Source organism: Polyodon spathula, chromosome 26 (genome assembly GCF_017654505.1).
Source record: "Polyodon spathula isolate WHYD16114869_AA chromosome 26, ASM1765450v1, whole genome shotgun sequence".
Classification (NCBI taxonomy): Eukaryota; Metazoa; Chordata; class Actinopteri; order Acipenseriformes; family Polyodontidae; genus Polyodon; species Polyodon spathula.
Genome location: NC_054559.1, coordinates 14,861,491 through 14,887,880, shown reverse-complemented (window position 1 = coordinate 14,887,880; position 26,390 = coordinate 14,861,491). Strand labels below are relative to the sequence as shown.

At 37.6% G+C, this 26,390-nt stretch overlaps 2 protein-coding genes across 3 annotated transcripts in view; both read left to right on the top strand.

The window, feature by feature from the left end:
- The first annotated feature begins 6,922 nt into the window (after positions 1–6,922).
- LOC121300605 (SUMO-conjugating enzyme UBC9-B) lies at positions 6,923–11,802 on the top strand. Of its 2 annotated transcripts, none has more exons than XM_041229215.1 (7): positions 6,923–6,960; positions 9,262–9,338; positions 9,690–9,773; positions 10,090–10,162; positions 10,443–10,552; positions 11,316–11,395; positions 11,665–11,802. In XM_041229215.1, exons 2-7 carry the CDS (start codon positions 9,273–9,275, stop codon positions 11,726–11,728), a joined length of 477 nt encoding a protein of 158 aa, XP_041085149.1. In that variant the 5' UTR covers positions 6,923–6,960; positions 9,262–9,272; the 3' UTR covers positions 11,729–11,802. The 2 variants fall into 2 exon arrangements, with proteins under 2 accessions (XP_041085149.1, XP_041085148.1); XM_041229214.1 differs by lacking the exon at positions 6,923–6,960 and adding an exon at positions 7,001–7,189.
- Positions 11,803–25,582: 13,780 nt separating this feature from the next.
- LOC121300886 (BAI1-associated protein 3-like) overlaps positions 25,583–26,390 on the top strand; it is a 29,338-nt gene continuing 28,530 nt past the window's right edge. Inside the window, exon 1 of the mRNA XM_041229850.1 lies at positions 25,583–25,708. The gene's annotated coding sequence lies outside the window, so the exon portion shown is untranslated. The remainder of the gene's footprint in view (positions 25,709–26,390) is intronic.

Genomic DNA, 26,390 nt, shown 5'->3' with positions numbered 1-26,390 from the left:
GCTAATCATACAGGAGTATAGGGTCCACGGAATTTTTCTTCATTTATCAAAAAGGGAGTAGATTTGAAGAGATGATTTTTATATTTCTGTTAAGGATTAAGTCGCAAATGGTCCGTTTAAAATAAATAAATAAAATTAAAAAAATAATAATAAAATAATAAAAATAAAATGAGTTTACTGAAAAGCAGAATGGTGTATCTTTTTTAAATGCTTCCTCCAGAATGTAAGTGGTAATTTAAACACATTGCACTGTTTTCAGAGGCATGTCATATTTACTGCACAGTAAGCATGTTTTGTTGGGGGGGGGCTGGGGGTAATTGTTTGCAGTGTTTTATTTTGTTTAAGATATTTTAAAGTTTTCAAACAAGCCTAGAAAGAACAGATTCCTAGCCCAAATAAGAGATTTTGTTTTCTAGTGTTTAATCTTGATAGCTGAAAATGGAAGCATCCACAGGACTTTAACCTTCGACACATAGGTGTCGTGACCAGTGATGATCCTCTACGGGTGAAAAATTGAGAATTGGGACTTTTTCGCAGAGCATGTGTGTGTGTATATATATATATATATATATATATATATAATATATATATATATATATATATAAAATGCAGACTGGCAGGCCTAGGTTATTGGGGGGTAAAATTAACTTAATGCAGATGGTGTATATAAAAAGAAAACCGGTTTCTTAAGGCTTTTTATAGTTTCACGAAACTTACTTAATTTGTCAAAACCCTTCAGTTAAGGCATGCTCGTGTGTGTGTGTGTGTGTGTGTGTATACACAGTGTGTGTGCCTGTCCGCACTGACTCATAGTATTTGATTTTGTGTGTGTGTGTGTGTGTGCACATTCTTGTGAACTCACATTTTTTGAGTGTAAAATACCAAACCAATTTAAAGCTTTTTAGGAATTGCTGTATATTTAATAAATGTTGTATATTGTAACATTTTACGTTTGGCTGAAAACCAGTTTGTACAAATGCAAGTTTAAGTACCAAGCCAATATATTTGAATAATAACAAACTTTTTTTTTTTTTTTTTTTTTTTTTTTTTTTTGGCCTGGTTTTTAGATGAAATAAAGTGGCTGTGTAATCCACTTTAATTTTAGTTTATCGTAAGGAAACGTTTCTTTTTAAACTAACAAACATAAAATCATCATAGGGTAAAATATTCAGGTGACCACAGAAATAGTGTCCCAGTAGTACATGCTGATGAGGAGAGGATTGACGTTTGGATCGATCATATTAACAGAAGCGTGAGCATTTTCTGTGATCTTTAACATTGCATCTTCTAACTGCTGCAGCTTTTACCTGTTCGACGGGTTTAGGTGAAGTGTGCTCTATGCAACTGAACACAGTAAAAAGTGCTTCTAAAATCAGCTCCACGTTTTGAAGTGTCCCACGCTGCTTTCAGTATGACTTGCAAAATGAGGTTTAGGCCTTTATTTATAATCTGTAAATGGCAATGGGCTTTTTTTTGCAATGCATTTTTTTTTTTTTTACAAAAACATGATGTCCTTTTTTTGTAGTTTTTATATGGCCTTCAATGTAGCAAAAAAATAATTTAAAAAGCAGTTCAACTGTTTTACACTGATGGACAAACATGATATATACACTTTTTTTTTTTAAGATATTTTTGCAAGGCAGTAGTCAAAGTAACTAGTGTGTGTTTTGGGGGGGTTTCTTTTATTACAAACTACATGGTAGCATTTCTTGTGTGTTCTGATGCTTTTAACTTTCTTTTTTAGAACATTAAACAACTTTTGCACCAGTTTGTTGATGTGACTACTGTGTTTGGTTTCTGATCTTGTATTTATATATTAAAAGTTTCGAGGGGAGTTTTGAGAATATCTTCGGTTTGGCTGAGCAAAATACTTTTGAGCGAAATAAACATGGGCTGTGAAACTACTCTGTTCTCAAGTCTTTTTTTTTTTTTTTTTTTTTTTTTTTTCCCTCGTGCACATTGCGGAAATGTTTTTTTTTTTTTTTTTTTTTTTTTTATTAAATGTTGTTTTTACAAAAAAGTGGTACAAAACCGTGTACTTGCGATTAATCAAGTTATTCAATGCGTATTGTAATCGGAGGGGGGGGGGGTGGGTCCCCCCCCCCCCATTCACACCATTTAACCAGTCATTCCATCTCGTCTCGTTTGAATACCAGCCATTGGTTGAGTGGCATGCCAATCTGCAGTCGCAAAGGTCAAAGATCACAAGGAAAGGCTCACTGGGGTACCTCCACCAGCAGTGACAGCTGGACAGATTGCGTTCCTCCAGCCCGCAATACTACACTGGCTGGGGCCGAGGGAATCTCAGTTGAAACTGATCTGATCTCGATCTGCTGCTGATAGAAATGAATGTGGGTTTTGCGGGGGAAGAGTTGGTAACAAAGGTGCATATTACATTTATTCACATTGCTTTGTCTTCTTTCTTTCTAAGTATTGATCAGCAGTCAATAGCACTTAGGGTTTTTTTTTTTTTTTTTTTTTTTTTTTTTTTTAACTTATCTAAGTGGTAGATCTAAAGACACACTGTAATTGATTCGGTGAACTGTAATTGAAGTGGGTGGGGGTGGAGCTGAGGTTTCAGTTACCCTTTTAAGCTTCCTATTATTGTGACCTGAAAGTATTTTTAGTCTTTTAAAATTAGCAAGATTGATCGAAGAATTGAATTGGTCATCTAAGTGGAACTAAATCATGTGTTATATTTATTTCTACCTTTTTGTTTTTTATTTATTTATTACCAATGGTCAGGCACAAGTGTAGTCCAACAGTACCAAGTGAGAGGAACTCTTTGTTTTGATATGGGCATAATTCGAGGCTCATGTGGAACATCACCACAGATATTTTTTTCCTGTCAGCCTCTTCACCTACGCTGACTGCGGTGTGTTGTTAAAGACATTTTATTATGCTTTTGCAAACTTAAAGCATCAAAATAAAAATAAAAATCAAGCATCATCTGAGCGCTCTGCTAACAAATTCGATCTTAAGAACATAAGAACAAAAGAAAGTTTACAAACGAGAGGAGGCTACACGGGTCTCCTGCTCTGTTCACACAGCTGTGTGCTGAGATTGAACTGGCAGCTGCAGCGCTGGCTGTGTGCATAAAGCTATGCACTGTTTGACTGCAGAAACTTTCAATGACTCACTCAACTGTCATTTTCCACCCTCATTTTAAACTTTCGAACTTCAAAACACAGAAATACAAATTACCTTAAGGAACACGATTAGCAGTTTAGAAGCTGAAGAACAGGTTCGGTTTTACATTAAAGCTGGAATCCCATTGTGGTGTTTTTTTCCTGGTGTGTAACACTTTTGTCAGAAAGCATGTTGGCGGGCCAGTTTGTTTATATTCCCAGAAAGGAGCTTTACCAACCAGGTAACCGTGACATTTTCATATAGAAAACATTTGTTTTCAAAGCTTTTTTTTAAAAAAATATTTCTGGCATAATAGCATTTTACAATAGATGCTGTTTTAAAAGAATAAAGCGCTGAGATCATTGATTCTATCCATAGTTTCTCTATTGCAGCACACAGCACAAGTCATTGCAATGGACAGTATCATTACTGTATAACCCTTGTGTTACTGCGCCCTCTAGTGTTAGCAAAGCAAACTTGTCAAGTAAAAAATAAAAAAAAAATAAAAAAAAAAAAACAATCTTTTATAATCTTATTATATAAACTGTAGGGCTCTCAATTTGAGCTTTAACCTTTGTCTGCGCTACTGTAATTAAAAAGGCCTGCCGAGAGGATGTGTCTTTCCTATCAGGCTCTGCATTTTTACAGACTGGCATGTACTTGGGTAATTATTTAAGAGGTTAACATGGGGATCAATATACTTTAAATAGGAGGGCAATATATTCAATACTGAAATTCAGACATTGTTATAATGTAGTAGCCAATTTCACTACAAGTATTGCTGTAGTGTATGAAAGACTGGTCCCACTGGAAATGAAATGCACCTGAAAATCCTGCAATACAGTACAATCCCAAAACAGTGTGATCTTTGTGTGTGTGTGTGTGTATATATGTATGTATATAGATATTATATAATGTATGTATGTATATGTTGTAACAGGGTATTGTCACGCCCCAGACTCAGACACAGAAAGCTGTAGTTTAAGCGCTGTTGAGCATGTTTAATAAACAAAGCAAAATGTTTAACCAAATCAATCGATCGATAAACAAAACAAACTCACACCCTAGCAGTGCTATCGCGGTGTGCTAGCCAAGGCTACAGCCTGTTACTCCTCACTCTTCTCCTAACTACCTCTCCCAGACAAAGGATTGGCATGTGGCTGGAGCCTAATTAACCAGCAATTATTCCATTAAGGCTTCAGTTGCATTTTCACATGTATTCCCCAGACCGTCCCTCCTTTAATTTGATGGAAGGACGGTGCGTGGAAGGCGGTTATTTATTCTCCACACACACACACACACACACACATTATAGTGACAGGGCTTCCACACTGCCACACATGTGCATATATATATATATATATATATAATATATATATATTCGGGTCATATATATATATATATATATAATATATAGAGAGAGAGAGAGAGAGAGAGAGAGAGAGAGAGAGAGAGAGAGAGAGATCAGGGATGGGCAATCCTGGCCCTGGAGGGTCGGTGTCCCTCCTGGTTTTTGTTCCAACTGTACCCTAAATTAATTAACTGGACCAGGTAAGCTCCTAATAAGCACTTAATTGGTCCAATTAAGTAATTTTAACATATAACACAAGGGTTTAAAATATTAAGAGGGAATCACTGTAGAAATGCTATACAAGCATCAAAATAGTAAGAGGCACCTCAATTCTAAACTTAGCAAAGACTAAAGAGGAAATACCAGGAAGGCCAGTGGCTCCAGGGATCATCACTAAAGACACCAGCTAGCTAAAAATAAGTGGCATAAAAAAACTCTAACATTGTAAATATAACACACTTTACGTAATTTGTAGTGATAGGTTTCCGGATATGTTTTTTTTTTTTAAATTGGTAACAGGTAGGTAATTTCTATCAAGCTGTACTGGTAGCTGCTATTATACCTGCTGTGATTGTTAGTAGATCTGTTAAGAGCCCCTCTGGTGACACACAGACATTGGTCAGGATGGGGTTTAAATATAAACTATCTAAATATAACAGGTGGCTAAATGTGAATGGAATTAAAGCAGCAATTAGAGTGATGTGCCCGGTGCCTTTATCTGCTCTAGTTGAAGTAAATTGAACCCCAGCTATTAGGAAGATCATACTTGCATTGTTGAAGATGTATGTTATAAAAACAGGGCAATAATAAAAGGACACAGTTAATTCTAAAGCTTTCATTCCATCAAGGGGTTCTGGTAGAAAACATAAACCACAAGAGCAACGATTTCGCCAAACCCCACAATGGAATGATAACCTGTTTTTTTATTCCATTTTTAAATAGCAACAGACACTCCTCCTCAATCCTTAAACCAACACAGGAGAAACAAACAACAAGAACAGACAAACCCTGCTCCACCAGTTGGAGGTTTTAACCTCGATTTTCTCCTCGCAAGCTGCCTGAGGAAGATTTATGGAAAGCCGGCAGGCAAATCAAATGGACATGAAACTAATCCAGAAACACTATGAAAACAGTGCCCTCTGTGTCACAATAGTGCCAGCAAGGAAACAGACAAAGACCCACTGCAGTGCTGCATAGCAGAGATCTGACTCAACCACAATCTCATGCTTATAGACAGAGGATTCATTTATATGCACTTTCTAGCATAATGCTCTGAAAGCAACATGTGATCAGCCTGTACACTGTGGATAGATAAGGCACAGCTAAGGCTGCCACCTGCCTTGTTTTCCCTGGATCGTCCTGGTGTTGAGGAAGGTGTCCTGGGCATTCAATATGCCTTCCCGGGACACTAAATGCAAAAACCATACATTGAGCACAAGTTAGATCAATCAGGATACAATATTACTGCAACAGACACACGATATTGATTGGTAGTCAATGCTATAGTAGTAATATCATCAATTTTTCCTATTGGATGAATATAGAATTTCTAAAGAAAGTTCAAACTCTTAACTAGGGTGGAAACCCTAGTCACAGCACAGCATTTCCCAGCACCGGGGACCCCGCCCCCCTCTGCCCCCACCAAATATTAACAACCATGTATTTATGGTAGTAATCCTGGGTAGGATAGGTCTGAATGAAAGGTGTAGATCAAGTAATGGAAGCATAAACACCTGCAGAAATTCTAGTGGAAAATACTGCTGGATGATTAGATACAGCTCGGCTGAAACCCTACTGAAAATAGCGTTACTTGTCAAGTTGTATTGTTAAAGCTACTTCAGTTTTTTTCGGATTTGAATATTGAACAAGCTTTTTGGACACTCCCTTTGAAAGGGAACGCGGCTCCTTTAAATATATAGTCGCCTAAACAGGTGCCTGAATAGATATTTAAAGACAGTACATGTTTAAATAAACATAATAAAAAGATTAAAATTTAATTAATTAAAAAAAAAAAAAAAAAAAACACAAGGGCGATGAAATCAATTTTTTTTTTTCTGACTCTTCTGGTTTTGTTGAAATGTAACAGTGTGACATTTGTCGTTTAAAAAAAAAATAGTTTATCTGATCAGTTAAAGAAAAAGGTTGAAGATTAGAGTTTAGAAAGACATTTTTTTGATGACACCCAATTAAAAATCGACCGAACGAGTCCAGTTCCGAATCAGACGGTCCTGAAAGATGTTTAATATATTTCGGGCGGGCCGCGGGTGTACCCGAGGTCCTATTTAGCCTGGGTGAATTTCAGGTCATTTTGCACGAGGGAAACTTTGAAGTCCCGAAAAAAATAATTAGGGCTCTATGAAAAAAAAAAAAAAATAAAATTTTTTTTTTTTTTTTTTTTTTTTTTTTTTTAATTTTGTTGTAAAACCCCATTGAAATATAAGTCTTTAAGCGAAACCATATACATATTTCATACAAATAAGGTAAGCGCTTGTCGGATACTTTAAGGTTTTACACCCTGAAGTCGTTTTGGAGTAGGGAATTAACCGCTCAGTTAAAACGCGGTGATGTAAGTGGATCTGCGGCTTCATTGTCTTGCGCGGGTTAAAATTGGGAGGTTTTTTGAAACGGCGTGCCGTGCAAGTTATCTACGGGGGACAAATAAAGAGCTATTAAAATAGGTGCCGAGATTTAATGAGAACAATAATCCGGGTATGTATCCTTTTCCCTTTTGTTGATGCCCGCTTCTAATCTTGCGTAGGGTTAAAATTGAAAAGTAAATGTCTTCTGGAAGTGACGGAGAAAGAGAGTAGGTATAGGTTAAGGTACTGGCTTATTCACTGGAGTGTTTCATTTGAGAACTTTTACTCCGTATAATAATAATAATAATAATAATAATAATAAACAATAACAATAATAATTGTTGGATTACCAAGGAGACGGGTGTAAGGATACAGCTCAAACTCGGCATGGACGTTAGCGTGGAGGCTAGTGCCGCTGTGACAGACAGAAAGGAAAGGGTCTTTGTCTCCGGATTATTTTCTACACCGAGAGGTAGTAACTCCATGACTGAGTGTGTTTCCACATGCACGGATGTAGACGTAAACGCAGCGAATACAATGTTTAATTTGGGTGCAGCAAGTGTCTGTTGACACAGGCCGTTCAAGTATAATTGCTCGGTTTTTATTTGATTAATTTCCTGTCACGGGTCGTGCGCTTTCGTTTACAGTAATGGACGGTAAACATCGTTTTTTTGGAATCTATCGTGTTGGTATATATTTCCTTGGCCTGTTCAAAGTGCTATAACTGTTTTGTTTTTGTTTTTTAAACGATTTCTTTGTGGTGTACCGGTATGTGCCACAAAGGCGTCGCTTTTGTGTTTTAATTTTACAAGTACTTTTGAATGGTTTTGCATAAGAAAACAAATGCTCATTTTAACAGCACCCCACTTCTGTTAAATGACAAACATTGAAGTTGCCGCTCCAAAATGTGCCTGTATTTGCATTTTTTTTAAAAAAGGTAAACTTGGCGTCCTTTATTGCAGAGATTGCTGTAGCAGTGGAGGACTGCACTTTGAAGAAGCTTGCTTTTGTGTGGTTTTCTAGAGTCTGCAGTGTATTGTTCTCTCTGGTATTTATTACACTTTATACAGTCCAGACTATATGAACACTACACAACCGCATCTAGGAACTTGTCAGCCGTCAAATAACTTCTTATGGTTCAGTGTGTTATATAATTCAATCTAAAATCTTGGATGAAGACTGACCATCACGCATTCAAAATACACATTTTAAAATTGTAGGAAGAGGCTACTAAAAATCTGTGGGGATCTGTCTTAACCTTGAAAGAGGACTAATATCTAATGTACACTTCCTAAGTGATACACAATGAACAACGTGATTGGGAAGCAGGTTTTCAGTATGTGGTAATCGTAATACGTTTTTGTTGGATTACCAGGACTGAGTACAGTTAGGATAAACGTCAGGGTCAATCAGAAATGCTATTCACTGCCACTAAATGACTGGTTTCTTTTTTGCCTGACTCGGTGTTGAAGTGTTATAATGACCTGACAACCACTCCAGGATATAGGTGTTTTTTAGACTGATCTTTTGGCAACTCTGCACAACCTGTATTCAAACTAGCAAGCTACTGATTGCATGACTTCAGGGTAGATACTAAGCTGAATTGTTCCTGGGAGAACAAGCATGTGTGTTTTAATATTCTACCCCTGCCCCCCCCCCCCCCCCCCCAAAAAAAAAAAGTCAACTTGAACTTCAGCCTAGTAATAGATATATAAGGTAGGCTAGGCATTAACACACGAAGGCACGCATTCTGTAGTGTGTTGTGAGGCACAGCTAAGTGGCCTTCAAATGTTTATAATAAAGGCCTGTGAATCAAACCTTGGTGTCTGCCTGTTTGAGATGTGGATGTACTTGGACCGCTGCATGCACTCGAATTCTCTTCGGTCAATTGGCAGGCTTGCTATGTCTTAGTTTACTGAAATGCAGTCTTTGTAGGTACAAAGCTGTGTTGCTCATTTAATTTCAGCAGTTATTCCTCTTAAGTAATGATTCGTACAAGCATTTATCAAGCGGTAGGTGGCACTGTTAAACAATTAATTTGTATTTATTTATTTGTAATACAGAAATGTAACCTTGTAATAAATATTTACAAATGTAAGGTTCTGCATCTTGATCGTGTGCATTTGTCTTGAATAGGTGTTTACGTTATGTGGTACCTCCTTTTGATCAGACCTTCTTAAATATGTGCATCTTTGTTTTCAGGGAAGTAAGTTATGTCTGGTATCGCCTTAAGTCGACTTGCTCAGGAAAGAAAAGCCTGGCGAAAAGATCATCCCTTTGTAAGTACCAAGAATTGTTCCCATTTGTAGTTTTGTTTGGGAGGGCTTGATTACTACATTCAATAGATAGTGTAGCATGACTGGGAGATGGCTGCACTGGGCTTGTAAATCCTTACACTGAATGTTTTTAACTCTGGTCAAATAAGAAACCAACCTGGTTGGTCATTAACAATGCAGGAGCAAATGACCTGAGGATTATCATATGGGGGTGGGGGTGGGGGGGTTATAATAAGCTTGGTCTCCTTATGTTTAAGTACATATTCCACCTGAAAGGGCAAAACACAGTTTGTACAGGTCAAGGTTTTTGACAGGGGGCAGACGCACACATTCTTATCTCCTTATTTCTTTCAGGGGTTTGTGGCAGTGCCAACAAAAAACCCAGATGGAACGATGAATCTCATGAACTGGGAGTGTGCCATTCCAGGGAAGAAAGGGGTAGGTTTCCAGATTGCATGAAGACAGGTCCTATGGGAGCATTTGCACTTTAAGTAACTTGCTGCAATGTCTTGGATTCAATTTCATTGTCCAGCAAATGGTTCTCACATAGATAATGGAGCAAAACGATCAAATCTAGCATTCTCATTTTTTTTTATTTGATATATTCAAACATGGCAATTTGCACAAATTGCTGTCAAAGCCTTTAAGATTTGTGACATTTGGATTGCATGCCTATGATCTAAATAAATCCCAATGTTTACTGTCACCAGCCATTTGAAATAATGACATTTTCTCTCTCGCTCCTCTCTGACAGACTCCATGGGAAGGAGGCTTGTTTAAACTGCGCATGCTCTTCAAGGATGATTACCCTTCATCCCCTCCAAAGTGTAAGTTCTGCTGCGCTTTGAAATCATCCTGCTGCCCCTCTCTTGCAAGAACTACTGGTCTAGGATTTAACATTATCGCCTGAGGTTCATTTGTATTAGTAGCTACGTCAGATTATTTAGGAAACCAAATTATACTTTGAAGCTGCTTGCCCCTATTAAAGGGGCATTTAACCAGCACAGTGTTTTAAATGTATGCTGTTAATCTCACAACTTGAGTGTTGAATTATTGGAATACTTGCATATAATGGTGACTTTATATAATGTACAACTATTTTTTCAGGTAAATTCGAGCCTCCTCTATTCCATCCTAACGTATATCCCTCTGGCACAGTGTGTCTATCGATTCTAGAAGAAGACAAAGACTGGAGGCCAGCAATTACTATTAAACAGGTGAACACAATAGTTTTAAGTTATATATAATATATGAAAATAAAAAAACAAAACATGATCACATTACCCCCTGTCTTGCCCAGCTGCACTGGCTACCTGTAAAGTTCAGGATTACTTTCAAAATTCTCCTGCTTGCCTACAAGGCCCTTCATCACACAGGTCCAGAGTATCTCTCCACCCTGCTGACCCTCTGCACGCAAGCTGAGGTCCTCTGACTCTGGCTTGCTTGTTATACCCAAGCAAAAGTGCACCACACTCGGAGAGCGCTCTTTTATCTTCACAGCCCTGACTCTCTGGGACTCTGTCCCAGCTTTAGTGCGTGCAGCACCCATAGTTGCTTGCTTCAAATCAAGACCCACTTGTTCTCTTTTGCTTTCAATGCTCTTTAAGCCTGATATCTGTTATTAGCTGTTGTCTAAATTGCTTTTTCAGGTTTTTCACTCCATCTTATTCATATGATTCTGCTTGACACACACATCCACAATGTTTAGAATTCCTATCCTAGCTTTGTATTTAATGTATTATGCCTGTATTTAATGTATCTGCATTGTTTTTACTGTGCCCTGTATTTCAGTGTATTTAATGTATTATGCATTGTTCCTCGCTACTATCTTGTAAAGTGGTGGTGGTCCGTTACGAAAGGCGCTGTATAACATAAATATAAATTGATTGTAATTGTAGATGGATAAAGATAACGTGTATGTTTTGAAATTAAATATTTGCATATCCTGAATTAGGGTAAACTTTTTTTTAAACTTTTCAGATCTTGTTAGGAATTCAAGAACTTCTTAATGAGCCAAATATCCAGGATCCTGCTCAAGCAGAGGCGTATACAATTTACTGGTAAGATTCAGTCCTGTGACCTTTGCCGTCTCGTGTCTTCTCTCTCCTTATCGCCCGGCTGGAACTGACTAGTTGGTCTCTGCGCTTGATTAAATGAATGTGTTGTAAGAAATCTATCCAATGTATTTGCTAAGTAGATGGCAGTATAAGGCCACAGTGATGCACGAGACTGATTTCATACACGCTGAGGAGGCCGACCATAGATCTGCACTGCCAGTCTCAATCCATTCTTGAATGTTTTTCTTAACAAGTGTTTGTTTCCCTTTCAGCCAAAACAGAGTAGAATATGAAAAGAGGGTTCGAGCACAAGCCAAAAAGTTCTCCCCACCATAAGCATCAAGTTCACCAACAATGGAAGGGATTGGTTTGGCAAGATTATTATTACTCCCCCCCCCCCCCCCCCCCCCCCCTTTCCAAAAACGTACCCGCTTGTGGTTTGGCAGACTTGCTAAAGAACTGGTGAATCTAAACTACACTGTGTGCGTTAATACAAACGGTGAGATTCAAGGTCTTGCTTAAAACGATTAAACCGCGAATAATTTGGCGCTATATATAAAATATATTATATATATATATATATTATATTATATATATATCATTTATATATAATAAAAAAAATTTCGCACTCTCTTCCTTCAGTCTTTGTATCATTGTTTCATGGGTTTTAATTATGAAAAACTTGCTTTTTAATGTCACTATTTCAACTGCTGTAAAATTAACTTTTATACTTTCTATGAAATACACTAGTCTATAGATTACATTCCAATGCAGCCTTGTATTCAGCATGTTGTAATATAGAGCATTTTACTGCCTTGACAAAAAAAAAAAACGTGAGTACTAGAACATTTGTTGCGCTGCACAATGGCCACAGTGATTCAAAGGCAGACATTGGCTTATTCCTGCATCAGATTCTTTGTGTTTTATATGGTGTTTTGTCCATGTAAGTGTTTAGAGTAAATAAACAGTTTATACAAAGCTGATGTTCTTGTTAATTATTTTGAGAATACTTGAGTACAATTGGAATGGTCTCCATGCTGACCCTACTTTTTCTCCTTCTTTTACATATTAGTCTCTGCTGTTCTGAAGTCCTGTGCTAAGCTATAATTTAAGTGGTGACATTCGTTCCAGATTTGAGGTTAAGGGGGTACAGTGACAACCTCTTGTTTTGCGTAGTGCCTCTGGTGTTTATTTACAATATTTGCCAGCAAACCTAGCATTTATTGGAGACCGGCGATTTATATTAGATCACTAGCTTCACATGCTTCATTGAGAAGCTGCTAACACGCAACCTTGTAGCAACATTGTAACTCCATTTAAACATTCCACCAACTTTGTTAAGGTTGCTGGAACGTTTAAGTGGGAAGTAACAGTTTTGTTTAACAAAAAAATTACATTGTACTGTACACCCTCAAGTATAAAGCAAAAGTATTAGTCTTTTTATATGTGCTGGTTAACAAGGGTACGGTATGCAAAACATTGGCAAATACAAGTTTGTACTTCTGCATGCTTATTTAAAAACAGAATTAGATCCACCATTGTTAACAGTTAAATCCACTAAGATAGCCCTATAGAGATCAGAACACGGGCTATGCTTATAGCACAATAATTACAAACTTTCTAAAATGTTTAAAAAATAATAAAAGCAATAAGTATCATTATCAAAAATGTTTAATCTCAAACTTGTACATTAATACAACAAAATCTGAAAATACACCAAGAGGATTGTATCTTGGCTACTTTCAGCACTCTTAAAATTATCAAAACTTAATGTGATAACTGCATTAAACAAATGTGCATTACATGTAGGCCTGCCTTAAATTACGTTTTCTATTGTGATTTATTAATCCTGAGTCGATTTCATCACTGTCACTTATTAGCAGCTAAAGCTCATCCTCTGGTGTTATTTAAAGTATTGAAGTTTTACAGTATGTTAATTTTTTTTTTTTTTTGGCAGAATAATTCAATCCCATAGTGTTTTCATTGATCAAAGTAAGAGCCCCGCTCTCCTGAATGTAGATTGTTGTTTTGAGGGGTTTAATGGAAGTCGCATGCATCGTGAGAGACCGTAAAGTACTAAGCTCTGTTACCTAGTTGATCTGAGCGCTACTCCAGCATGTATAGACCATAAAACAGGACTGTCTGCAGGCTTGTAGATATATAGGGCCTGACAGTATTCTGGCACAAAGGAAAATATATTTTCCAGCTATAATCTGTATACAATTAGCAAGAAAACCCCTCTAAACTGCATCTATTTCTTGCTAATTTGTTTCCAAATATGGCCTGTTGCAATAGGTTTTTTTTATAATTATTACTTTTTTAAATCCCTGTTTTAACTTGCATAGATGCTTGTTTTACCAATGGTCTTATTCTGCCACTGATGAAGCTTGAAACTGCCCCATACATGCCATTGTGTCCTCCTGTTTCCGGCCAGAGAAACGTAAATGGACTGTGTTTGGGTTACTTCTCATCCATCTGCCTCCCCCTTCTCCACCCTTGTAGCTACCTCTTGGTAATGTCTTTTAAGGGTGATGTACTGTCTCAGGCCAGGTGCTTCAGGACAAACTACCCAGGTTATTCTTTAAGAATTGAGTGCAGCTCTTCTGTGCTTGTAAACGGGTTAGCTGGTCTGAGTGCAATCACGATGTTCTGCACCTGTTGGAGTGGGTTTTTTTTGTTTTTTTTTTTTCCATCCAGGCCCGATTAACACTCACTCAGTGGAACAGGTGATGAGAGCTACTGTCATTTTAAGGTCTTGGTGTTTAAGCAGCACTGGTTTATTCATTCCTGAGCAACTACAGAACATTCCATATAGTCTCTTAATTTAAAAGTAAACCTAGCTTTTAAAAAATAAAAACCTTTTGGGACATTTTGACATGTTTTTAAATATACTATATTAAGCTGCTTGTGTTGAATTAGTTTGAGATCTCGGTCTGAGGAACTGAGCTTGTAGACCCCACCTCCTATTGACTGTCAACTGGTAATCGTGCTTTCTTAATATTTAATTAAATTACATTTCTTAATTCAATACCACCACTTTGATCACTAAGTATGTGGCAGTGATTTAAAAAAAAAAAAAAAAACAGGTCAGGAAAAAAAGATGTGTTCCATTGCTCTCAGTTACCAGTTTCTGTCTGCTTCTTTTAGAAGGATATATATAAATGTAACTGCATACAGCTTCTAAATGCACATACTGCTGGTTCTGCTTGGTGTCTCTTTCCTGCCCTTTTATTTTCCCCTATGAATGAATTCCTTCTGTTTTCAGTAATTGTTTACCTACATGCAAGAATAGAAATACTCACCCACAACCACATTAGGTTTGGAACAGGTTTATGTGTTGTGTTTGTTCAGCTGGAAATGAATAATTAAAAACCTGTATATTTTAGTTGAAGGTAAGGGAAGCTATTTAATCAGGGCCATCTAAGAATCCATCCGTGATTACTAATGAGCTTGTTAAATAGAGTGTGTTTGATTAAGGGAAAAAAACACACATTTCTGCCTTACCCATGCAAAATAATTAATGTACTATTTGAAAGGGCATGCTTGCTATTCATTTCGCTCACAACCACATTTCCGGCCCTTGATGATCATGCTTGATTTAGCTAGTGTGGGTATTAGTTAAGAAAAATAAATTCATCCATATATATATATATATATATATATATATATATATATATATATATATAATATATATATATATATATATATGAATGAGACTTGCAGTACCTTTTGCCATTTACATACCCCTGCATATGCAAATGAATAAAACAAATGTTCAATGTCATTTGTAGGCATCATGGATAGTGGAAACAATCTAACAAGTTTAAAACAAACTCCATGTCAAGCTGAAAAGGCTTGAACTACATTGCACGTGTGAGCCCTCTTGGGGATCCGAGTTATTTTCAGCGCTACTGCTAACAGAACCGCTAGTTGGTGTTGCCTGCTGTGCAGAATATTGCTGACCGCTGTCTAAACTTGCCATGAAGTTCCATTAAGTAGTTAACAATGCATCTCTAATTAATATAATTGGCACTACAAAGAGTCCCCCTAATGATCTCATGTCATGATGTGATGGTTTCCGCTAGAGACGCATCATTACAATTTTATTGCAGTCAACTTGTCAACACATTTAATAACTTGGTTTATTGGTGTTTCATGAATTAAAACTACCATGCTGGTGTAACCAGATCACCTTGATATATTACTACTTGCAACAATATCAACACAATGTCAGGATTTATTTTTAACATGAATGGAATTGTGGAATGCAGCAAAGTTGTAGCCCCCTTTTATTCCATCCCAAGTATTCATTATTCACCACTTTCTGAATTTCCAAATTCGTTGCAGGACTTTTAAGAAGGCAGGTAAGTAGGTGGGACCCGTTATTTCAAGGTAGGCTTCAGTATGTTGCTATCGAGTTATTGTCTTAGCTAAAATAAACATCTTTGTGAGATTAGTATTGACTGGACATCATATAGTGAGCTCTGAATAATATCAGGCTTTTTAGGGTTGGACACAGTAGAGAGATCTTAAGCACCATGCTGTAATATTTATCCAGTGGACCAACATATTCTTTTTTTATGATATTATTTGACATGATAACAGTGTTTGCTAATATTGTCTACGTACATTTGTCAGGGATGAGTCTGCTATATGTGGGCATAAGTAACTGCTTTAAGGCATCATTTTGTCTTTCAATGTTTGTTTTTTTTAATTTCCTGTTAAAGTGCTAACCAATGTTCTCTGGCGTCACTGCTAAGACTCATTACACTAGCGATGATCTGCAAAGAAATGAGTATCTAAGGAATTTGCATTTAGTACATATTTCCTGTTCTTTAACAAACACATAAAGCCATTGTATGCATATTGGCCATAACTTGTTTTCATGAGAGCTTGCGTGTTTAAAAGCTTTCTTGCATTCAGTGCCATCGTCAAAAGGAAAATATAACACATATTTCAAAAAAGAATACCCTCGAACCCCACATTCCTTCATTCTGTTTCTTACGGAGTATAGAATCGCACTAATGGCCTCTGAATGATGCACAGGCTAATTATTTAGCTTAGCAACTGGAAAAGGATAAAGAGATCAACCTGACATTTTCTTTTCCATTAATAAAAGCAATTAGCCACAATGGTTATCTTTTATTAGCAAAAAATAAAAGGAAATAACTGGACCACAGCAATTCTGCTTAATCATGTTGAATTGTTAAAACGTAGGAAGAGTTACACTGACTTGAAACCTGAATTTCAGTAAATACAATTTCCTGTGATATTTAACCCATTGTGGGCACAAACATAAAAGCAGCAGTTGGAGTCCAGTCTATATTGCTTAAAATCTCATTTGTATTCAGTTTAAGTAAATAATGGCTGCATTTTCCTCTGGTTATAAATTTCAGATTACCGCTAATCAACACGGCTCTCCACAAGAAGATGATTGTAACCCCTTACATGCAGCGATTGGCTGTTCAAAGCAGCAGGGTTAATCACAATTAGCGCAGAATGCTAATCAGCGTGCTTTACTATGCAGATTTTGTTGGTAGTTTTACACACTTTTGGAAGCTTACAGTTTTTATATCCTGTTTTTCAACAAGCAACGGCAAACGTGGCAAAAAAAAGTCCAGTGTCATGGGAGGCTTGTGATTAGGGAGAGATTTGGGTTTGTTTAATTGATTAAATACAATTGTATAAAGCTTGCACATTAACACTACAGCAAATACAACCATGGCCGTAACTAGCTATGAGGACAGTGAGGTCGTGTCTGTTTTTTTTTTTTTTTTTGCATCATCAATGCTAATGCTCATGTAAAAATACTAGTGAAGTACAAAAGACTCCTTAATTTTCTCTGGTTTGCTGTGTAACATAGATTTGAAGGTTGAATAGTAAATACCAAGCAGTCATATAAATACTGCCAGCTATAGCTTGAAACCTAAGTATGACTTCGGTAGAATGTCAGCGCTGATTATGACGCTGAATACAACTCCACAGCACAGTAAAAACTGCTTCATGGGATAATGTTTGTTCATTTTGATCATGGGTGAATAGTTTAGGAAATGTCATTTTTGATTACACTATGCGCTTGGAGGCTGTGTGGTCCAGTGCTTAAAGAATGGGGCTTGTAACCAGGAGGTCCCGGGTTCAAATCCCAGCTCACTCACTGTGTGACCTTGAGCAAGTCACTTAACCTCCTTATGCTCCGCCCTTCAGCTGAGACATTGTTGTAAGTGACTCTGCAGCTGATGCGAATGTCACACACCCTAGTCTCTGTAAGTCACCTTGGATAAAGCCATCTGCTAAATAAACAAATAATAGCAATAGAACAGTTTTCATTGAAACAGACATTAACGACTTCAGTGGCATAATGAGTGATTGGGTCCTTCAAAAAAATCTTAATATTGAGGTATAGGTTAGCTGAAATTATGTAGGCCCATTGATATCAAAAATGTTGTTTCTGCAGTACTGGCTGTGCAAACGGTCTCAGCAGTGAAGGAGTTAAACCTGATTAACAACTTCTGTAGGACTGAAAGAAAGAAAAAAAACAGTAATGAGATGTCGAGTTGCATAACACATTGTTATATTGCTGTTTATTGTAGCATGATCTGTTTAAAATAATTTGCACAGCACTGTATCCCAATTATATAATAACAAGACACTCAAGAGTTTAACCAATGAAGTATATTTATTATTATTTGCTCTGAATACTGAGAACCTTTTATTTATCCATTTTTAATTAATTATGTTATTAGTCAGTGCTGGTACTTGGACTTTTATAAAGTCACACTTTATAAAAAATTCAAAACCTTTTTGGAGTTCCTGACATTCTGGACAGTAATTGAAGCTGCCAGGTCCATGCTGTGTCTAGGTACTATAAATATGTATACTGAGAAGGCTTTGACACCTTGACATGTGAAAGTTTGGTTTAAAACCTATTAATCTCTTTCAAGCACTTACAGTACAGGACAAAAAACTTCAGGGCAGCACGTAATTCCACTGCTGGCTTCGTTTGAAAAACAAACCTGCCTCCGTCTGCTTGCTCCAATTAACCACACCTAATCAATCAATCAATCATCCAATTATCCTATTGGGGGTTTATTAATTGACAGGTTAATGTGTTAGTGTCAGTTTGACACCCAGTACAATGACAGGTTTAATACTGTTTTTGAACATCTAATGAGATGAACTTGAACTGCACACTAAACAAGTGCATCCCCTCATTGCTGATTCAAACACGCACTGTAAAATAATTTTACTCCTCTTACTGTCCACTATATTACATGTTACACGTCTACAAACAAATGAACGTCAAAAATATTAAACCAAGGTCTCATTCTGGTAATTAGATTGTGGATGGTCGAGGAGTGGATATTCTATCTTAAAAAGAATTTACGATGACTGTTGACAGGCAGTTTAGCTGTAACACTTCATTTTAAGTGGGATTAATTACTCAGTACCACGTGTAAATGCACAGATATTGCTATTGGACTAATATGTAAATGTTATGTAATAACAAAATGCGTACTGCTGGTAAATATTAGTAGAAACATTGGCAGTAGCATCAGAAGAAGAGGACTTTTTATGCAATTAAGCAGTTTAATCCCTCTTATGGGGATCATATTGCTATTCGAAAATGGATATGAAATTAACAAACCTATTTTCATGCCAAGTGAAATGTACATACGTGATGGAGCAGCATCACGGCTGTTACCGTGAGAGACCCAGAGACAGAAAGCTGCAGTTTAAACGCGCACACGCACCTTTATTTAACAAAACAAAAATAAAACTCCAACAAACAAAGCATTTCTGGCTCATTTTATGCATGTGGCCACTCCCCAGTTAGCACCAATAGCCACACCTGTGATTGCTGGCAGTGACAGATTTAACCCAATCCCTGCCAATCTTACATTCTCACACAAACTATTTACAGCAGCAGGGCTTGTGCCCTGCTACAGCATGATGCACTTGAGTAAGTCAGGTGACTTCTGTCTTAAACAGTTGCAGAGTTCAAGTTCGCTATAACATTTTATAAGTAACTTAAACTCTGCAATTGTTTAAGAGCTGAAAACAATTAAAAAGGTCTAATTTCAAAAAGATGACAGGGATACTGACAGAAAATGAAAACATCACTCCTGAGGAACAGAGGAACTTCTGTGGTTTTCCAGCACAGCAGCTCACAATGAAGTGTGACAAAAGCTCCTCATTAAGGAACACCAAGCCTGTTCCCTAGGGTCTCAGTGTAACGCTGTATAATTGAGCCTGGAGTTTGTCATAACCCATTTCACCTGTTGCAGTAATTGGCCATTAGACTCTGTTAGGAAGACTGGTAGAATTAAAGGAGCAGTAATGCTAATAAAGCTTTAAAAACCTATTCATTCTCATTTGCTTGGCAACATTGTCTCAAGTCCCTTAGTGTTTTGTTGTCAATCTTTTGTTTCAATTTTCTGGCTGTGTTGGAGGAATTAGGGTCCTACCTGACCCCGGGGACACCATAGAAAGCCAGTGTAAGGCTCAGATGGGGGCCTATTATGTGTAACACAGGAAGTGAACTCACTGTATAGTATTGCTGCAGGAAAAACTGTCTTTGCCCTCTTGTGAAGATTTCCAACAGTTTTATAGACTTGTGAGAATGCTATTATGTTTCTAGAAGTAACTTATATTAATTTATAGATAGATAGATATATAGATATACAGCCTTAACTGTTTCCACCTTTAAGCAGATGTGCCTCAGACAAACTCCCTTCATTTTAGCTAATAAAGTCACATCCCCACTAAAGTATTAAATCCTGAAGGAAAAATATGGGAAGTTTATTTGTTAGGCCGGTTCCCAAGGGAGGAGACAAAGTAAATGTGTGCCACCCCTGCAACGTGCTCATTCCAGACTCACGTATCAAGTGCCACAGCCAGAGTTTACCCCGATGATTCAGCAATATATTCGGAATCTGATTCACCTGCACCATCATCTCCAAATCATTATCGCCAATCAGTATCTGCAATCAGGCTTGCATTTAATGATCTCCACCAATCCAAAGCCTACGGTGTTGAAACAGCAGTTTGGTATTGATGCATTGTGAACATGTAAACTAAAAGAAAAAGTCAGTACATTCAAGATATTAAGCAGCAGTTTTCAACCTTGTTTTGGTGCCAGAACTGTAGATTACAAGATACACTATGTAACCAAAATATATTTACTGCACAATAATTGCACCAGCTGTGGTCCGTTTTCCTCATTATGCTAAACCCTAATGACTGTCGGACACTTCAAACTCCAAGGCCAGCTTTGTTGAAATGGTAAAGAAGTGAGCTGTCAGGACAGGCAGGATGAGAGTACAGAGCTGTGACAATCTTACCAACAGGAGGAGCGCTTTGATTTTTCAATATATTTACAGGACCCAGGGAGTCTCGTCTCCATGGTGGATGGACTCTGCTGAACCCCTCCAATGCAGGGCAGAGCCCTGGGCAATCCATCGATGTCCGCTCTCAGTCACTGAAGACCTTGAAATGTACAGCTCAGTTGTGTACTGCTCTGAGAAACACAGCCTATTACTTGTGAGCCAACATTTTATTTTGTCTATGGCAGGTTGCTTACAGTGGCTTGAGAAAGTATTGACCCCCCTTGGCATTGTTCCTATTTTGTTGCCTTACAAGCTGGAATTAAAATGGATTTTTTGGGGGTTTGTATCATTTGATTTACACAACATGTCTACCACTTTGAAGAGGCAAAATATTTTTTATTGTGAAACAAACAAGAAATAAGACAAAAAAACAGAAAACTTGAGCGTGTATTCACCCCCCCAAAGTCTCTACTTTGTAGAGCCACCTTTTTCAGCAATTACAGCTGCAAGTCTCTTGGGGTATGTATCTATAAGCTTGGCACATCTAGCCACTGGGATTTTTGCCCATTCTTCAGGGCAAAACTGCTCCAGCTCCTTCAAGTTGGATGGGTTCCGCTGGTGTACAGCAATCTTTAAGTCATACCACAGATTCGCAATTGGATTGAGGTCTGGGCTTTGACTAGGCCATTCCAAGACATTTAAATGTTTCCCCTTAAACCACTCGAGTGTTGCTTTAGCAGTATTCTTAGGGTCACTGTCCTGCTGGAAGGTGAACCTCTGTCCCAGTCACAAATTTCTGGAAGACTGAAACAGATTTCCCTCAAGAATTTCCCTGTATTCAGCGCCATCCATCATTCATTCAATTCTGACCAGTTTCCCAGTCCCTGCCGATGAAAAACATCCCCACAGCATGATGCTGCCACCACCATGCTTCGGATGGTGTTCTCGGGGTGATGAGAGGTGTTGGGTTTGCGCCAGACATAACGTTTTCCTTGATGGCCAAAAAGCTCAATTTTAGTCTCATCTGACCAGAGTACCTTCTTCCATATGTTTGGGGAGTCTCCCAATTGCCTTTTGGCGAACACCAAATGTGTTTGCTTATTTTTTTCTTTAAGCAATGGCTTTTTTCTGGCCACTCTTCCTTAAAGCCCAGCTCTGTGGAGTGTACGGCTTAAAGTGGTCCTATGGACAGATACTCCAATCTCCGCTGTGGAGCTTCGCAGCTTCTTCAGGGTTATCTTTGGTCTCTTTGTTGCCTCTCTGATTAATGCCCTCCTTGCTTGGTCCGTGAGTTTTGGTGGGCGGCCCTCTCTTGCCAGGTTTGTTGTGGTGCCATATTCTTTCCATTTTTTAATAATGGCTTTAATGGTGCTCCGTGGGATGTTCAAAGTATTGGATATTTTTTTATAACCCAACCATGATCTGTACTTCTCCACAACTTTGTCCCTGACCTGTTTGGAGAGCTCCTTGGTCTTCATGGTGCCGCTTGCTTGGTGGTGCCCCTTGCTTAGTGGTGTTGCAGACTCTGGGGCCTTTCAGAACAGGTGTATATATACTGAGATCATGTGACAGATCATGTGACACTTAGATTGAACACAGGTGGACTTTATTTAACTAATTATGTGACTTCTGAAGGTAATTGGTTGCACCAGATCTTATTTAGAGGCTTAATAGCAAAGGGGGTGAATACATATGCACGTACCACTTTTCCGTTATTTATTTTTTAGAATTTTTTTAAACAAGTTATTTTTTTCATTTCACTTCACCAATTTGGACTATTTTGTGTATGTCCATTACATGAAATCCAAATAAAAATCTATTTTAATTCCAGGTTGTAAGGCAACAAAGTAGGAAAAATTCCAAGGGGGGTCAATACTTTCGCAAGCCACTGTAAACGTCTCCAGACAGAGCCCTTTTCTTATTTTTTAGAACATTTCAGTTCTTTTTAACTTTATCAATCATGTCTGAGATGTCAACCAATCACTGTTATGGATTCGTCACAATTATTATACATCTTATTTGTTGACGATTTATAATAATTATTTACATTGTGTGTAGAGTGTCTCTCATTATAAGTTTGAACATCCAGAATCGAACTGCGTAAGCTGTTTTCTCTTATACAATAAGGCTAAGTGAACACAAAGCCACTTTTTCAAGAACAGTGGCTTGAAACCTGGTTCCTAGTTTGAGACAACTTTCCTGTATCAATCCCTAAGAGTAAGCAATTACATTAGCAGTTTTTAAGAGAACAAAGACAACATAACAGGACAGTTGTTTTAATCACAATCTAAATGCCAAGACGTATCTTGCTGTCTGTGAACAGAGTTCTCTGGCGCTACACGACGTTCTGGAGTTTCCTGTTAATTAATTGGATTTGCTACCCAGTCGTGTCAGAGCCCAGGGGAACAGCTGCCAACTGTTTGAACAGTGCTTGGGCTCCTGTTTTTAAAGCTCTCCTGTTTTTCTGTCTGTGAGCATTGAAATTAAAATAGAAGAAATAAAACAGAAGGAAATCCAGGAGCAATGGCGAGGGAAGCCTGCCAAGAGAGCATGGCTGGAAGTGAAATAAACTGAGTGATTAAGCCCTGGGGATTATTGATTTCACTTCCAGAGGCTGATGCGAGAGACACTGTTAGGAGCCTGGCAGGTGATTTCCGCATGTCTCAGTGAGAAAGTCATATCAGTGGATCCAGTGGTGTTGTTAGGACCCCCCCCCCCCCCCCCCCCCCACACACACATACACTCTTACAGATACTCTATGCTTTTCAGATAATGGATTGCATCAACTTTATAAATAAGGTACTATAACCTGTTATAGCAACATTTACAATTATTAATAATTATACAAACATCTTTTTTTAAATTATTTCTGCAGGGGTACACCGAATTTACTGTGGGGTCAAGCATTTTACTGTGGAGATTATTTTTTTTACCCTACAACTTGCTTAGTTATTCTTCTTTATGGATGACAATTGCAGCTGCCCCTTTAGAGAACAGGAGGGGTGATGTATTTCAGACTTTTATTTACCAAAACTTTCACTTTGATTTGAGCACAGAGTTTGAATATAGGCCCCTTGAGTGTTTGAACCTGTGCCAGGCTGGACTTAATCTTTGTCAGGTATCTTGACATTGAATGTCAATATTTTAAATGCAAGACCTTATTCAATTTTCTTTTTTGTCAACAAAACCGAAATGAGTTCTACCAAAGCACTTCAGATTTAGAATTCAAAAAAAGTGCAAAGCTTTGGTCAAGGACTTCGTATTTAAATGCAAGCCTTTCTCTCAGTGCTGAGCCATTATCATTTTTCAGAGTTTTACATGCATACAAATAAAGGTGCAGTAGATTGCAAACAACACTCAATCCCACTTGTGAACCAAACCAGAGCTTGGCTTCCACTGCAATCAGATTTCATTTCCAAAGAGGTGGACTTTATACAAACAGTGTCAACTACATGCAATAGCAACCAAATATTTCCACTTAATGCAAGATGCAACATAACTTTGCACCAGCCAAATTATTTCATATTAAAAATCACAAAGAACAAATAGAGTATGAACATCTTTTTTTGCATCAACCCTCTAAAACCTTTCCAGTAATTTAGCAATGTTCGTAATAAAGAGGCCACTTAGACGATACAAAGCGCCTTTAGCTGATAATAGTACTTGTAATATAACTCTGCATTTCACAAGCTGTTGTCTGGAAAGTGCTGCCCATTTCCAAAGTGCATTACTGCACCTACTTTTGCTAAAATGTCATCTGGCTCTTTTTATTTAAATATGCGCTACAGAATAATGACTGAGAGCAGAAGAACCATTTCCTCTTGACAGCCTTGTAATTAATGTGTCTCGTGTATTTATAGCACCAAATGGTGGAGAATTAGCAATGCTGTTTCATCTGTTTGTCTGTGCGCATGAGAGCGAGCGATTGCACTGAACATAATTACAGGTAGCCCGCAAAACACAGTTCATACGCTGCGCAAGCTAATCAGGGGAACGAGACTATAAACCTGTGCTTAATTCAGATTCTAAAGCAGCTTTTTTTGTGTTTTCAAAACTTTTCAGATTAAAAAGAACAAGAAGAAATAAACATTGTCGCACAGTGCGCTCGGACCCCTTAACCTTTTTTCAAACATTATTATTATTATTATTATTATTATTATTATTATTATTTTTTTTGTTTTTTTTTTTTTTTTTTTTTTTTTGTTGGTTTTGTGGGTTTATTTCATTTGAGATACATGGCTACTGTAGTGATCCAGCAATGGGGTTACTAAATAAAGTACCCCGGGGGTCAAAATTTTGGATCTACACAGAGCCCTCGCCCTTCCCCTGGATGAAAGAGGAGGCCGTGCAGAGTTTGGCTGCACTTGCTCCTGCGGGGTCCGAATGCATGACATAACAAACAAACCTACTTGATATTTTAAGATTTAAGGTTTTGCAAAGCAACTTCCTGAACTCCCTAGAGTTGACACAGACTGTTTTAAAATGACCATATGACCATACACTTTATATGTATATATTACTGCAATGTCAAATTAAATAGTTTTACTGTACTGTTTTTTTGTTTGTTTGTTTTTTAAAATAACTCATTGTTTAATAAGTAAGTACACGTGCATCAGTAAACATTTGTTCTAAGGTTTGTTCCTCTGCCTGTTTCTCTCTGTGCTAAAAAGTACAAAAGCATTGATGCTTCAGGTAAGTCGAGGAGTCTTTCTCTCCTCCGGCGACGCAGCTTCGGGAAAAGATACTCCCACAACTTCCTGTGACCGTATAAGGATCGTGCCGAGAAAAAAAAAACACGTGAAAAAAAAAAGAAAAATCGTGAATCAGAAAATAAAACACTTTCGCGTTGTCTCGAATGTTCCAGAAAGGCTACTCGCATCACTTTGGCAACAAGTACAAGAAGACATTAGGACGTCATTCAGCGCCGCATCTTTTTTGCTCAAGATTTTTGGAAGGTGTATGAGAAATAACTGAAGTATACGCCTAACAGGTGGGGCTTGCGTTGTATTTAATTGCTGTACAAGTTGCTTGTGTGGTTACAAGAAGTTTTTTTTTTAAGTTAACATCTTGCTAAAACCTCCTTTTTTTGTTTGTCTCAAACGTTTTAATAAACTGTTGATTGCAATACTAATGCACTTGCCTAAACATAATTTTGACGCGTGGTAATGACAGTGTGACAGGGGTATATAGAAAATTAATGAAATAGCTGTGAATAGATCTTTGCATTGCCGGCTGTTGAATGCACCAGTTTTATGTGCTTTGTGTAAAATCAGTGGATTCTTTAGTGATTGCATTGTATTAAGTCATGCGTTTTAGAAATGTGTATTGTTTTTACATAACACGAATTTCAAATTGTTACTGTTTTGTAGGTAATTGCTTGATGGCTCTTGAAAACTGTTGTAAGTTGATGCATCTGTATAGAGCAGGGTGTTTATAATACGTGACGTGAATCTTGGGTTGTTGAACTTGGATAATGAAATGGCTTGCACCATAGTCTTGGGACACGTTTCCACGACTTTTAAATGAGGTTGGTTTTTGCTTTGTTATTGCAAAACTAGTACCGTTCTCTAGTCGTCTACACACAACTGTGTTGACGCCCAGTGTATTCAGATTGGAGTTATTTTCAGAAACTGTGTTTAGCTAAAATTTAAAACAACACAGGTGAAGGGCGG